Below are 17,257 nucleotides of genomic sequence, written 5' to 3' on the forward strand. Positions count from 1 at the left end.
CTCTCTCTCTCTCTCCCTCTATGTGCGTGTATGTATCCAAATGGTGTTACGGCTTTAAGCACAATTCAGATAAATTCCACACTTATCGCGCTACCTTGTTACACACATACACACCGTATCGAAATTGGCTATTTCATTTAAGCTGTTGAAAATGAAAACAAAAAAAAAACAAAACCAGTGTACATAATGAAGTAAACAAGTGTTTGTGGTGTCACACAAACATCGTTTGACATTGAAAAATAAAGACAAATAAAAGCGTTAATAAAGCATATACACAGAAAAACCACCGAACGAAAAATATATACTTATAAATAGCCGAACGCAAAGGAGTACCACATTCTAAAGAGTACAAAGTCATAGGTCTATTATCAATAGAAACAACATCGATTCGGTGGTTGAACATCAATTTTGCCGTGTTCAATTCTATGTTGATCGAATCGAAGCGGTGAACCAGCCAATTTCCAAACACACACGTGCGCTCGTATCTATTGCGTATTTCAGTGTGGATAATTTACAATGGATTCCATAATATGCCTAATTGTTTGTTTACGTACCGTACCTAGAAAATGAGAAGCAATGATTTGACTGGTGATTGAGTCGCAATGAAATCACTTATACACCACCCATGAAGAGCTTGATCCGTCACTCCCCTGCATCACCGAGAATAAAAGCCATTCGAATGAAAGCCATCCGAATGAATCAGTTGATTATGTAAACTTAGAAGAATGTCTAACAATTGCAGAAGCAATGCGACGCTGCAACGAATCGATTTTAAACCAATGTTAGCTCTGGAATATATTTCCTTCAAGGTGTACCAACTATTTACATAACATTGAGTCAATTCTCCCCCCCTCTCTCTTTCTCTGGTTTCATAACTGTGCTTGACTACATACTTATCAATCGACCTATAAAAATCGTATAAAGTTACGCATATTTGATTGAGAACCTTTCGAAAAAGGCTCCATTGTTTGGCGTATGCATGACATTAGCTAACCATCACATTAATTGAAAGCGTTAAAAATAGCGGGCCTTCAACGGCATGTAGACGCAAAGAGGACAAGAGAAGGTAGAGAAGAGAGACAACACACAAAGTAGCACAATGGAAAATCTGTTCACTTCATTTTCATTTCGAATGGCGCGCGTTGGAAAAAAGTGTCATATTTTGCACAGTTTGTTATTTTAATTTGCAGTGTGAAAATGTACCGTTTCTGCGTGCTTGCAATGATGCAGTGCAGTGTGTGCTACATTTTGTGTATGTGCGAGTGTTTGAATGCATTTTGCGTCTATAATTAGTGGTTGATTCATTCGATTGTTGTATTTATTCAAATTTTTTTTTCGGTCTTTTGCTTTGCTTCTATTCTTGGTGTATTTTTCGTGCGCACTCCCAAAAACAAAACATTTGCCATACAGATCAGCAACTCAGCTCATTTATTGCAGTGTTTTTTTGTTGCTGTTTCTTGTTCGGTTACAGCATATTCATTTTGTCTTTTATGCGCCGCACAATTTGAACTACGCTTTTATTCTTATTAGTTGAGTTGTGTTCAATTTGTATGTAAACGATTGTTCGTTTTTTTTTCTCTATTATGTTTCATGATCACTTTGCTTTTCATTTTAATATTTTTTTGTTTGTTTGTTTGTTTGTTGTGCGAAGAGAGTAGAGAGAGTAAGAGAGGCCGGTCGCATGATTGTATCTCGTGTGTTTATTCGCTTGTTTCATCTTGCTGCCGAATCGAAATTGGACACACAACAAAATCAAGCGCATTGTGCCGTTTCGAATTCGGTGATCCGAAAATAAATTGTTGTGCTGCACACACACACACACACACATACATGCACATTATTTTAAAGAGAGTACTATATGTGGGTTTTGCGGTTAAATGGTGCCACTGTGTTATCATCATGGCTCCCGGGCCAGAATAAACAACCGATTCAAAGCGCTTGTCTGAGAGAGAGAGTGAGAGAGAGAAGTGAAGCAAACACACAAAACTCAGCAGCAATAATCGAATTTGATATCAGCTCATAATAATAATGGGTATAAATGCATTTGGGCGACGTTTCGAGTATACAGCATCAGACGGGAGTAAAGAGAAACAGCAAATTAAACAGTACAGCACACATTCAGCACAGACATACATACACAAACACTAAAACAATAGAGTAGTGCACACTGCACTGCGAAATGAGCGTTTAACTTTTGCTTGACTTACGCTCAGTACACTCTGCTAATTGTTGTTGTTAATGTTATTGTGTATTTTTGTTTATTTCTTCAACGTGTGCCAATTTTTGCCTACTTTAGCCTTGTGGCTCATGCAAAACACAAGTCAACGCTGTACGGAGCGTGCAAACAACGTCACCAACTTTCCTGAGCGAGCTCACTCGCTCATTCAGTCAATTCAATCTTTGCTTGAACGCGCTCATTCGCTTATAATGTTGTGAAATGTGTTGTTTTTTTGCTCTCCCAAAACAATACTTGAAACAAAGAAAACAATTTTTCCATTATTGATTCGTCACAAATGAGTTTTTCTGCTCTTTCTTCATCTTCTTTTCACTTGTTCAATAATATCAAAAACGATACAAACATGAATCTGTAGCATGATTTTCATGAACATTAATGCATCGCAATTGATAACACATGCAGAAAAAAAAACACAAGAGAATTACGTAAAATTGTTTAATGTGAAGTGAGTCACAGCGAAGAAAAAAAATGTACTACATTGAGTACGCTCTACGATGAGCGCGTCAAAGTTGCCCAGCTAAATAAACTGAGCTCTCACTCTCTCTCTCTCTCTGCTCTGTTCATGCACACTTGCACAAATGAACGAATGATAAATTCATGGCAATGGAAAATAAAGCGATGAAAAAATATGCTGCGAACCAAACGCAATATGACAACTGACTCTCATCACATATATTTTGCAATCGCGACACGATAGTTTCCATTCCGTTCCAAAGTGATGATGATTAATGCCGAACGAAAGAGAAAACACACTTTTTCCACTCGATTTTGATCAATTTACTACGCTTGATATAATTTTCTCTCTGTCTCTCTCTCTCTATTCCTGAGCAAAGATAAATGGAAAAAGCGTCGCTAGCGATTGTTTATTCAACGATTTTTTTCTCTCTTTCTCTGTCTCTTCACTTCTTCATTACTCAATTGCACACGAGCCAAAAAAAAAACAAATGAAATTTGTCGTTTTTACATAACATATATCGGTCATAGCATAATCGTGGATTTCAATATTTCTCCTGGGTAAAATATTACATTTCTCAGAAAGTTTATTTTTATCACGAATTCCACGGACAAATATTCTATTCTGGATTCGAAGGAAAAAGAAGTGAATTTGTGAAAAGAAGCGCGTATTTCATAGCCTCATAAAAATGAGGTAAATCAAGTGCTAAGGTGTAGTTCAGTCATAAACGACAGCTTTGTTGCCAATGTTCTTGTTTTTTCTCTCGCTCTCTTTATTTGTAGCTCATTGTCGAGGCCACTTTTAATCCGCTGTGTTCGCTTTTCGAGATGGATTTCATTACAACTTGACGCACTGAGCAACGAACAAAAAAGAAACTCAATGTGAAACACTTTTGTTTCATCAATGCTTGCATCTTGCAATCTCTTCTTCTCATTCGGACTCTTTTTTTTTGAAGCCAAAAGGAAATCAGTAAAAACATTTTGAATCGATATCGAAAACCCTCTCGCCGTTTCTTAAACGAACGGAAAATGGTTCAAGTTTTATCGCAGCAAAACTCCGACCCGAAATCCATTGAAAAGCTATCGATCACCCGTAATTCAAGGCGTCATTACTGACCGATTCAATAACCCCTTCTCGTTTCGCATGCCAAGCATATCATATTTCAGCGCATCGGAATCTCTTCTCTCGATCGCTCGTTCGATGCAGCCACTGGGAACCACTTACGACTTTCAAGTGGATAAAAATGTTTTCTTTTGTACTTTTCCGTCCTCACATAGTGCTCTTAATATCCTTCGAGCAAAATCCATTCCCCTTGGTTGCGTTAACACACGCATTGCCACATACACACACAGACACATCCAACAAATAACCAACCAAATCGAATGGATGTTACACTTAATGCTCGCCTATTCAATGTAGCCTAATAAAATTTCCTGTAGTCTACGCGCTTAACTAAAGCGAAGGGTCAATAAAGTTTACACTTCACATATTCCAATCGAACATCTTATGCATGTGTGTGGGCATTTGAGCACGTTTTCGGTTTAAAAAAAACATCATTCAGCAATCCAATTTTCACTCTGTTGCTGCTATTGGTTCTTTGTGCAACCATTGCGAAATAGAATGCGGACGGAACGAGCGAACGAGCGACGGCTGAACAAAAAATCATGATATGACTCACATTAGTCATAATTATATTGGGCCGCACACATTAAGCATCTGAGTGTTTACACTCACAGAATCACACGAACATCATTCTCGCGCGGCCCGATGATTGAATGAGCAAGCTGTTTGTAGTAGGCAAGCCCGAGTAGTAGGTGTTGAAAAACAACACTGTTTCCATACCAAGCGGATTGGTTTATGTTTTGACTATGCGTAATTTATTCCAATAGCGTCAATTCCCTTGCAAAAAAAAAACAAAAACAAACAAAAAACAGCAAGCTTGAATCATCGTTGCTATTTTCTCTCTTTGTTTCGAACAAACCGCTTGATTCACAGTACTTTTTCAATTTGCTGGTTCATTCGTTTGCATTCTGTGCCGCACTTTCCATTCATTCATTTATATCCGAAGACTTTTATTTCGCTAATTCAAAGAAAGTAAATCGTTGACTTTGTGTGTCTATTTCTCTGGCTTATTCGATGTTGGTCTAATTTCTGCGGCCTATTGTTTTCGAAAAAAATGTAGTTGTCAATTGATCGATGATTGTGATAAGAACGTGCAAAATTACAAAATTGTGTTGGGGTCTCCAAAATCGCTTATTTACGATATGTTTGCCATGCGCTTGGCTTGTTTCAGCTGGGTTTTGATACGATTTAACCAGAGAAACCTCAAACCCGTGTATCGCTCTACTTGCTCCACTCCATTTCTCTATATGCCTCGTTCTCTCTCTCTCTCTCTCTCTCTATATCTCTCACTCACACACCGAAAAGTTAATAAGATTGTGTGGTTGCCTCTGACAATAATGCGCTTTTAACAAGCGAACGAAACTAATTTATAAATATCTTATCTTATCAAACGGTATTCTGTATGTAGACAGAGTGAACAGAACAGAAAAATAAAATATCACAGACGATAAGCGGTGGTTTGGTTTTCCGTTTGTATTCGATTGACATTTGAATAATGAAACTATTTTGTTGACTTTATCAAACATGAAATTGGCAGCTACGATTCAACCTATATGTGTTTCCAAATGGCGTTTTTTTCCTTCGTTCATTTGTTTGTTCCTCTTTTCTTTTGTCACGCGTATTGCAATTGTTGGCGTCGTCGATAAAATGTAAAACGAGTTTTTTTCCTTCAAGATTTTTTAGTTCAATTTTTCTAACTTAATTGAAGGTGTTCTAATTTCCGATATCAACACTAACGGTAATTAACTGTATTCGCAATAGTTTCGACGCTGAAGCAATGTTTTTCTTCGTTTCTCTCTCTCTCTCTCTCTCTCTCTCTCTCTCTCTCTTCCAATGCGATAGCATTTTTAATGCATTTCTTTTTAATTTAATTTTACAGTTTTATCGAGGGCAAAAGATTACAAGGAAAGCGAAATGAGGAGAGAAAAAAAGTGTAGCGGTTTGAAAAAGTCAAGCGAAGCAAATAATTCAATCAAATTTAACTTATATATATTCTCACCGACAATTTTTCCTCGGTTCTTTTCATTCACACAGCATAATTGCCTTGTAATCTTCTACATAGTATATGAATTGTGTGTTGGTGGGTACCGTCACTAGTTAATAGCTTGTGTGTTCAGTGGCGCGCGCGCCCATTTTTCTTCTTTTTCTTCTTTCTTGGTTGTCGTCGACGTCGTTGTTGTTGCTCTTTTTATTTGTTGTTTGTCGTCGTGTTTCATTCTCTCCGCAGAATACTTCGATTTAAATTAATTGACTTGTAGCCGTTTATGTCACTTCACAAGTTCGGTCGTGGTTGACACAACTTACATTTGAGCGAGCTGTTCTTGATTGCGCCACCGTAGGCATATACACATCAAACCATACGAAACATGCTCGTAATGAATAAATAAAACAACACCGAGCAGCGTGTGTGTGTGTGCGCGAGGATGAACAGAGAGAAAATCATGACGAGAAAAAATGCTACAAAGCGGCGGCGGCACTCACAGCGGATACGAGAATTTAAAAAGAAGAGAGAAAAAAAACGTCCACATTTTTCAAGTTTTTAAACGATGGACAGAAACCGGAGAGTGAGATACAGGCGAAAAAAAAAGAAATCACTTGCTTTTAGTTTAATATCGTTTGAATGTTCGATATGTCGTTTACGGTCGTCACGATAGAGCCAAATGAAACGCTTTCGAACTGTATGGCTGCTGCTGCTGCTGCCAGTTCGCATAATATAATATAATCAAGCGCAAACAATAGAAAGAAGCAAATGAAAATGAATGAGAAAAAAGGCGAACGCTGAACCGCGCCGCAATTATTTAATGTTAAAAATGATTATTTCAATTTAAACCAGTTCCAATGTTGGTGTATGCTTTTTTTTCGTTTCTTCTGTGTTCATTTCGTGTGCGTTGATTGCTCACAATCTGTCCAGCAATTGTGCGTACGTAAGTACGCGTTTCGCGGTATGCACTGTGCTTATGGGCACATAAGACACGAAACAAACAAACAAAAAACATATGAAGCGATTACTTTATCGACTGCGAGCGAGCGAGCGGTCGGTCGGTCGGTATGTAGCGAGTGAATATGTGACTTTTTTTTCTCTTCAGCAAATACTTTTGGTTTTAGTTTTAGCTTTAGTGAGCTCTTTGTTGCCCCTTGCACTTTTCATTTGTCTACTTGCCGTTTAAATGTGACTTCAAAATCGTTTTATTTTCTTGCTTTGTACAAAAATCCATATCAATTGGCTGTTTGCACCGTTCGTTTGCCGTCTCTTTTGTGCACGTGGTGCCTTTTTAATTATCCGCACAATGAACTTTAGTAACGTTTTTTTTTTCCTTTCTGTTCATTACTTTAACTGTTAGAAAAATACTTACGGAATTACAAGTTTTTCCATCAAATCTCATTCGAATTGTAAATTTATTGCGTTGTACAGTGGGTTTTGTATATTCGATTGGTGACACGATTCGTATATAAATGAAGTGAATATATAATTGACTCACAACGAAATTCTCTCTATATCAAATGAGGAACCGGGATACGGGATACGCGGTATAGATATGAGTCATGGGGAATTATGTACTTTCCAAAAGAATACGAATGTCCGAAATCGGTCATTTTTAAGAAGTTTCAAATCAGCTTACACTATCAAAAGCGAGATAATAAACATGTGTTATAACTTCATCACGCAGTTAAATGGGCTGCAAGCAGAAAAACTCCGAAAAATGACTTCAAATCGATGCATTTCGTCTCTCTTTTACCGCTTTCATCTTGTTCTCTGTCTCTCCCTCTCCTGTTGGTCGTCGTCGGTAATTCCTTTTGTATTTCATCGAAGGGTTCTGTTTGTTGAGTTTATCCATTTCTCTTCAATTTCATTATCTTTCTGCTGCATCAGTTTTCGATTTGGGCCTGAGCATTTCACAAATATTGATGTGGAGTGGAAACGAGCAGTGAAGAGACATACTTTTTTGTGTATATTCTGTAGAAATCTGTGTGATTCAGACGCTGAGCTCGTTGCTTCATCTCAACTTTTTTTTTATTACATTTTTCATACGTTTTATGTCCTTTGCGGATTTTTTTTCCTTCTTCTCTTGTTCTTCTCGCATTTTTCCATCGCCTTTGTACCACCATCAACTTGAATTATATTGATTCGCTGTCTCTTCGCTACATATTATCACATCTCATCATTTTTTTCGGTTTCGAACTTGTTTCGTTCCGTGAACATTTCAGCTTTTTTTGTTCTGTACATTTTCAGTCCCATCACTCGAAACTATCTTGTTCGTTGGTTGATTCGTTCGTGTACATTCCGATAGGCTTGTCCAATGTAATGAGACGAGGGGCGACGAACAACAAGACAAAGCGCATGAGAGAAGAAACAATATCGTACGGCCAAACGAGAGAAGCCAAATAAAATAACAACAAAAAAACAATTTTCAAACAAAGAAAAACGGTGCATCACCATCAAGGTGGTCTCTCTTCACTTAACGTTTAATCGTATCGAGTGTCTGTGTGTCGAACGTCTTCTTCTCTATTCCGTTTCACTGGCGCGTTTGTGTGTGTGTTTTTTGGCTTTGATTTTTCTACAATTCTTTCTCGTGTGTTAAAATGTATTCTCTCCGTTTCTCTCGCAACGCTATGTACTAATGTGCTGCTTGTTTGTGCACTTCTTTTTGTACGGATTTTTCTCTCTCTCTCTCTCGCTCGATCTTCTTTCAGTTTTTTTTTTCATCGTTTCTTTTGATTTCGTTTAAATTCAGCGTTGGTCTTGATTTCGTTTCGGTGAAAACCAGAAAAAAAACAAACAGTTCATTATTTTAGTTTTTATTGTTATATCGTATAATTACCGGTGTGCCGCAAAGCATCAATCGCTCACACAACACAAGATACGAATCGAAATGAAATTGTTTGTGGAAGTTTGCCTGTTTTATTTCATGTGTTGCCGCTCTCGCATCGCGCGGCTCAATTGAGAGACAAAGCGAAAACACTTGGTGTGACCACTGACTCGGATATATGAGAAAGAGGCACATTTTATTTCCCAAACCAAATTACCTGTATCGAGTGCTGCGGCAAATTTTATTGCCTTTTTATTCGGTGGAAAATGGTGATTCAGTCACTTAAGTATTTTGATTGATTATCTCTCGTGTCGACTATTTGAGTTGAAATTGGTTCAATCTTATCGCCAGGCCGGTTATCGAAGATGAATTGAAATCTTTTTTTCTACTAAGCAATAGCCATTTGTATAGAGAATGTAAGCCAAAAATAGCCCGACAAATTCATTAATTTCCACCATTTGTTCTATTTATTTCGTTACAGATCTGAAATCACAAACAACCAAACCGACGACTTCTTCAGTTCGTTCAGTACACACGATGAATCTCTATTGGACACCCATTCGAATGACATCCTGTCGAACCAATCGTTTTCACATAATCACGATATGTTGCATCCGATGGCGCACAACAATCAACACTCAAACTCAATGTCCGACCCATTGTCCAGCTACTCCACGCACACAACGACCACCACATCATGTTCGCGTTCGTCACGATGCGTGGACACTGATCTCGAAACATTGGATCGTGAATTGAATGCCCTGGACGCCGCAATGCCATTGGTTGACCCAGAAATCACACAAGGTGCTGAGCAATTAGAAAAGGCAATTTCACGTAAACGATCACGATCCGAAGAGGACAATGACCGTTTGGTGCGCGAAGCACTATCCACATTCTCACATTACCTGCCAAGTCCGCGTTTACTTTCCGGCATCGACGATTGCCCGTTGTTAATGCCATCCGATTCGAAACGCTACAAAACCGATTCATCGTCCAGCTCATCCAGTCTCAGTCTATCCAGCGAACATCTACTCGACTTCGATTTCGATCACAATCACAATCAAAGCCAAAAAGAATTCGAAGTCATTATGGACGCACTACGATTGGGCGGCACATCACAATCCAGCAACAGTTCATCGTGCAACGATTCATGCGGCCAAGCAGCAATGCTCAGTGAAAACGGTGGTGTTTTTCACAATTTAGTCGCATCGCTAGAAACATGAAACCCGGAGTATGAACACAGTTCGCAACGGAACCAAACTGGAAAAAAAATATTTTCACCCATTTTTTATGCTTAATCACCCGAACGCGTTTTCATATTCCTTTTTTTTTAGAAAAAAAAACTGATGAAAACAACCAGTCTATTCATGCATGGCAGAAAAAGTAAAAAAAAAAAATCATAAAACAAAAAAAACACAGATCAGATGAAATTATATTTACCTAATTTATATACACAGATACATACGCATTAAAAGTCTAAAATGTGCATAGCGATACGTAAATATAAGACAGAGAAACAGTTAACGTTTAACTGAACAGCATACAATTTACACAATATTATTTGAACAAAACAACAAGAGAGAAAAAAATGAATTCAAAACAAAGTAACACATGAAGAAAAATGGCAAAATTCGTTTTAAATGGAACTTTTTTTAGAGTTTTTAATGCCTAAGATGTGTATGGAATATATGCATCGGAATTTAATTTTTGTACAGTAAAATGCAATTTGATGTGGCAAATATGATGTTGGATGATGGAAAATCCACATTTAAAAATAATAATGAAAAAAAGCAACAACAAAAATGGTATTCATAGTTGAATTAAAACGAAATGTTCACACACAAAATACTAAATCAACAAACAGTAAAATAATTCAAAAAAAAAAAAACAATATGGAACATCATGAACCAAGTTACTCAAAAACATAGTTAATAGAGAGTTTTTACTAAATTTATAGGCAATTATTATGTTATAACCGAAGAATAAGGCAAAGAAAAGAATAACAATGAAAAATGAAGCAAAACGAGGTGTTATTATTAGAGATATTCGTTTTTTTGTTTAAATTAATCATTTATATATTTACCCGAAAAATCAAGTAAAAAAAAACTCAAACGAAAAAAAAATCATTTCAATAAATCGATAGGTTTAACTCTATATAGCAAGATGAAGAATATGTATCGCAATACAAACGGCAATTATCCAAAGTGCTTAAAACATGATGAAAGTAAAACTAAACAAAAATGTCAAAATGATAAATTCGATTAATACGAAGTGTAATCTTAATCCAAAACGGTTTTTACCTATCCACTTCATAATTCTCCTTTCGTTTTATTTTGATCGTTGTCCAAATGAAGACAGACAAATGAAGAACACACAGACACAAAATCAATTTGAAATCAGTATAATATAATTTATGCTCACAAATGCTTTGCATTTTACTTCGTCAATCGAAAAAAAAAAAAATTTTAGTTACGTAACACAAAAACTCATCAATCGCAATCATTTCCATGACCATTGAACGTTTATTATAGATATTTAGATCCATTCAAATTCCGTCGCAAAAACAACAACCAATCACACATAAAATTTGTAAAACAAAAACTCATTGCATCAACTACGGTTTCTCAATTATATAGTCAAAATGAAGTAGAAACAGAGAAAAACAAACACTTATTTCCTCCAAATTGCACCCAGCAGCTCTTCTGTATGCAAAGCATATCCAATACTTCCAAACTGATTCTCTTTTTCAATACGATATATTTGTTTTTGTCTTATTTGTGTACATTTTAACCGAATTTTTGCCAAAAGATCATTTTATGTTGCTTCTTAAAATAAATTATTAATTTTTCTTTTGTTTCGCAATTCTTGTTTGTCGACAAACGATCGATTCTTTATTTTTTAACACTAAAGTCTGTTAGTCAAATTCTTTTGAACGTTTCTTTTTATATTTTTTTTCTAGAAGACTCCTTAATTTAATAATTTATCTACACACCATAATTCATTGAGAAAAAGATAAGGAAAGAAAAAACAAACCGAAACACATACACACAAACATAGAGAGTAATCTCTGTCTCAATATGAATGAATAAATTTATTAACTATAACAAATAAATATGCATAAATTCTAACATGTAAACTGTAATTCATTATCCAGACGATCTATTATTTAATGAATGTTTCCATTTCTTTTTCTTTTTTAAATTATAAATCTATTCAAAATGTGTGTATATTGTACACCCAAAACAATGAAGTGCGAAGAATATACTATGTAATGTACATTTAACGGTTTAAGTGAAACAATGCTAGAGTATATAGAGAAAGACAGATGAATGAGACAACGGTTGTGTACGAAGGTTGAATTAAATAAGAATGCAAGCACGAAAAAAAAGCAGCAACAACAACAACAACAACAAAATGATATCCGACAGAATAAAATCACCTTCGACAACATACGATACATCATCACACATGGAATCAAGCAGGAAAAATGCAAAAAATTCGTTGTCGTGTAAATAAAATGGATGAAGAAAAGAAAAATTGCTAAAATATATTTCAACAAAAAAACACAACAACAACAAAACTGTATTATATTACTTCTATACGATATACTATTACTATTAATTATTCTATTATCTTGGAAAATTACCTTATGTGAAATATGAAGAAATCAAATAAACACAAATGCATAATAAATCAAACATTTAATTATTAAATGAAGAGAAGTCAAAAAAAAGCAAATGGATCGAACAACTGATATTGACGAAATGCATTCTCATACTCACACACAGGATGATTTATATTGAAATGAAAGAAACGAATGAATTGGCTTGACATTCGACACGCTGTTGTGTTTGTGTAAAATTGTTCCACTCTTTTCACAGCTCTAAAACTGTAAACCAATTTCTGACAACTGGTAAATTATCGATCATGAACAGTGCACCGACGAAGAAAAAGAAGAGAAAAAACAAGTAACAACAACTCAAGCCAAAATTGGTTGGCATTCATTTAGGTGATGTGTTTTCTGCTGTTGTTAACCTGTGCCATGCAATCGCAACAAAGATTCGCACTTTTATGTACCCAGCACAGTCTGTTGACTGTCATCTTGTTGTTTCTAGTTAAAATCTGGAGCAAAAATCGAACAATTGCACGCTTGCAATTTCGAACATCTGTCTCTGGCTCGAGTGCGCTTTGGGGCTCGTGTTCCATTTGCTCTAAACGCCGTGCACTTCGCTTCTTCTCAACGCAACAGCACCTGATTACATGTCGTGTGCAGTGTTTGTTGTTCTGTACACAATACGAGCCGAGGTGAAATCCAAACGGATGAAACGCTTTTCACGTTTGCATTTATGCCTCTCTGTGTGTGCTGCTTGCTGCCGAACAGCTCACGAAACAAAAGCAAAGACACAAAACAAATGGCAAACGCATTTAAATGATGTTTTATTTGTTAATGCACATATTTTCCTTGTTCGTGAGCAGCGTTCGCTTGGTGCTGTTGTATACGTCACTTTTCCTTCGCAACTTGTGTGTGTCTGTGCACACACAGCAACGCACAACTTTTATGAATTAATACATACTCACGAGCTCCTCTGCTCGTTCGTACAGTCACATGGAGAGAGAAAAATACACATTCACTGCGAAATGAGAGAGGCGATCGACATGTGAACCTAATTGAATGTGCCACTACTAATCGAGTGAAATAATAAAATGAATTGAACAATCCGAACCAACGGCACGAGCACAACGCGAAATGCGAACACACACACGTCGCAAACTAAGACGTCAAAAGAAGAAAAATGTTGTGGTAGCGCAAAAATAACAACACTATCGAACAAGAAAAAAAAAACTTTCTATTTTTTTTCGGTGTATAACTTAATTTTCGTTGCCATGTGCATTCATTCACGACGAGCGAAGCTATCAAGCTTCAGCGTCGTTGCCTATTTTAACGTTTTATTCTTTGGCATTTCTCGTGTCGATTTTGTTTTTCGTTGCTGCCGCCGCCGCTGCTGCTGTTGTTGTTGTTACTCGCTTGTTTGATGGATTCGATGTGAAGAGATCTCACCGAAGTGATTTTGAGTATGCATGAAGCACAATAGATAAAGTGGCAGAGCAAACGATTTTTATGATGTTGGTACATTGACATCCGGAACCTGCTGTGCTCGAAACTATTGCCGCGCTTCACGCGTAACCAAGCTGTATATGCCATTTTTCATTAGCCTCATTGAAAGGTAGTGTGTTGTCGACAGTACACGTTCTACAGCTTCAACACTGCATTGGCATCTCTCTCTCTCTCTTGAGTCTCCACCGCGTAATTTTTTTCTTCTTCGTTTAATCAAGGAAAACCACAGAAATTTTAAATCAAGGGAAAATACATTCAATTTTTATATTCATTCTCGACGCCCAACGTACTTGCGCAACACCAACGACAAAGATTTGTGTACACGAAACTTTGGATGAAAAGTTTTTAAACTTGTTATACCATCGTGTGATTGCGTGCATATTTTACGCCATAAAGAAGAAGAAAAAAAAGAAGGGAACATGCACAAAGATCGTCTTCGTTTGGCAAGAAATCTGATTGATTATATTCGAGTGTGATCTTTGCTAGAAATCAATGTATACGATTGCATAAAGTTCCCATTTTGAATGAATCATATCTGTTTGTTGTTGTTGGATGTGAAAACAAAACCAAAATGAAAATGTACGATGCGAAAGTGATGATGTCAAATCCGAAGAGTGAATAAAGCCCGAAAACGGTGAATTTCCACATCGATTTCATTCAATGAAATGGACCGGAAAGGCATTGTTCGGCGTACAGTTTATGTTCGCGAAAATTATCCAATTCGAAAACAATTGCATATACGCTCATGACGACCTAAGCGCAAATAAACGGATTAGTGTGTAATTGGTCCGAAACTATGAACACACTTTCACTCACCTCGTAGCTCGTACATGTTGGGCTTGGGCTTTGCGCTCGTGCTCGCATTTATGCTCCGTGCTTGTGTGTGTGTGTGTGTGTGTGTGTGTGTGCGCATGTATACTTGAGCGATGCTCTTTATTTCTGAATGTTCGCTTCAAGCGAAACAAACCATAAGTAAATTAGCTTCTCGAATGATTGAACTTGGTTTAGTTGTACACTCCAGACGATTGTTTAAATGAAAGCGAAAGAGAGCAAGATCCCCGATTGTGCTCTCTCTCTCCCGCCTAATGCTAGCAACAAATATCGAAATGGAAATTCAACTTGAAAATCAATTAACTATCATTTCAATCGTAAATAGAGAAAAAAAAATCGCAAAACAACAGCAAACGAAGAAGAAGAAGAAGAAAAAAAGAGCACCACGACCAAGGCACATGTAAACAATTCAACCACCTTCACTTTGGTGCACAGCGCACATCAACACATCGAAAAATGCGCCAACGAAACGAAGCCATGAAACGATCTAATACCGAACGTGATTCAAAGCGAAGCATAAAGCAAATTAATTTGACGGATTTCGCTGGCTGACTGGTTAAGGCAAGCATGTGCGCGTGCGCACACGGCCCAGAGAAAAGAAACCAATCAATTTCGAGAGTTGGCAAAGACAATAGCAAACAGCGATAAGGAAGAAGAAAGTCGTGTCGAGATTATCATTACATAATGCTTTTTTCGGTTTTAGTTGTTATGCTGTAAAAGAGTGGAAAACGTGCACATTCCACATGGAAACTTGATTTAATGAATTGGTATAACGAAGGCAGAAAATAAAATCGAAATAAAAAAAGGAACGATCAATCAAATATTCACTTTCATTAGATTGGATTTTTTTTATAGAATTTTCTTCAGTTCAACTAAAACACACCACAACTCGATTCTTCTTTGCATTTTTATAACGATAAATGGACAATGCTCCGTCAGTGAATCAAATGAAATGAAACAAGAAAAAACAACAACAACAGAGTAAAAACACCATTGGTCGTGCCACTTAATACTATAAATACAGCATTTAATTTTGTAAAAAATAATTATACTCATCGATAGTTGGATAAATAATCGATTAGAATATGATTTACATGAATCGCACAGCAAGAAACTGCACAAACATTGCGTTTGAATACTACTACAGTTGAAAATTCTTTCAAATTTTCTTTTGAAATGGTTTCAATAGGAGCATTTTTTTTTATACATATATTCACATCTAGTTGTTGTTCGCTTTTTGTTTAGATAAAGAAAAAAATTTTGTGCAAAAAAAAAAATAATCACAAATTAAACCGTAAAAATGAACTTATACGACGAGAAACGAATTCACCTCTGTGACTTAAAATACAAGTAGCCATATGCACATTGAAAAATGACACACCAAGATGATGGAATTAAAAAGAAAAAGAGCAAACAGAAACCAAATAGCCACTCGATAATAACCGGTTATTATTATTAGTTAAATGAGACGATCACTTGATTGCATATTATCCAATAGATTTTAGTGTTATACGAACACACGTTCATCTAAAGTAGCTCAGTGCAAAGTGTCGAGACAATGATATCCGCTTTACGGTCGCACCACCGTTGGTCATGTTGGTTTGGTTCGCTCGATTCGGTTCAATTCGATTGGATCCGAACGATTGGTTGGTTGGTCGGTCGGTCGACCAACTGATATCTCTGTGTGTCTATATGTGTATCTGAAAGGAAAAAAAAATATATCCCAAAAATCCCTCGTACATACCATTTTATCGTACACAAACACGCTCTGTGTTGTACCAATCACATACTAATTATCCGAGAAATTAGAAGTGCGCGATTTTCAAAACTGCTTTTGGTGTTAGCATTTTCATTGAAAATTGTTAATAATAACTAGATAGTACGTACTAGACAATTAGGTGTTAATGATACGATTCGTTTGGATTTGTGCATTTGGTTTGCGTTCAACACGGTTGTCGTAGTAGTTCAATAACAATAATTATGCTATTGATTAGGCTAGGAAGAGAAATACCGAGAGAACGAGAATGAAAAAGAAACAAATTTCAAAACAAACAACTTTAAAATACCTAAAACCAAAGTCTAGGATATATATTTTTGAAATGGAAAAATATTGAGCTAAACTCACCTGTACAATCACCTGTAGGATTGATTCTAAATTAGATTAGATTGCTTTTTTGGCGCACCATTCACGAACTAGAGCCTATCTCATTTGCACCCTACACTTGAATCTGCACTGCGCCGCGCTAAGCTAACCCATTCTTTATCGAATTCAAACGGATTCCGTAGCATGTGCTCGCAAGAGCAGGGGAGCGTGTACGTGGTACGCACAAATGAATTCCAATTGGTTTTGTCACCGCCAACCTTTTGTCAGGCGGCCCAAACAAATAAATTTAATAATTGATGCGCTTAGAACCACTTACATAAATTATTCGCCGGAATACATAAAAGCGAACCTCACACACATACTCATACACTCACACATACACACATCATCATTGCATTTGCATAGAATCAAGATAATCGTATATAGCTGTGCTCACGATTTTTTTTTATCAAGATATCGTAATAAACAAAAAATATCGTTCGATATCGTTATTATGATGGAATCTTAATAACGCTATCAACTTTTTATCAGGTTATTAACTATATTCAAATAATAACGTTATCGGATGAATCTTAATAATATCGTT

At 36.5% G+C, this 17,257-nt stretch overlaps 1 protein-coding gene across 1 annotated transcript in view; it reads left to right on the forward strand.

Moving 5' to 3' along the window:
• LOC129577856 (uncharacterized) overlaps positions 1 to 12,313 on the forward strand; it is a 24,473-nt gene extending 12,160 nt beyond the window's left edge. The window contains exon 2 of the mRNA XM_055465624.1: positions 9,102 to 12,313. Coding sequence (XP_055321599.1) covers positions 9,102 to 9,843 — 742 coding nt within the window. The 3' untranslated portion in view covers positions 9,844 to 12,313. The remainder of the gene's footprint in view (positions 1 to 9,101) is intronic.
• The last annotated feature ends 4,944 nt before the right edge of the window (positions 12,314 to 17,257 follow it).

This window comes from Sitodiplosis mosellana, unplaced genomic scaffold (assembly GCF_009176505.1).
Source record: "Sitodiplosis mosellana isolate CC-2019 unplaced genomic scaffold, AAFC_SMos_1.0 Smas_scaffold_1, whole genome shotgun sequence".
Taxonomy (NCBI): Eukaryota; Metazoa; Arthropoda; class Insecta; order Diptera; family Cecidomyiidae; genus Sitodiplosis; species Sitodiplosis mosellana.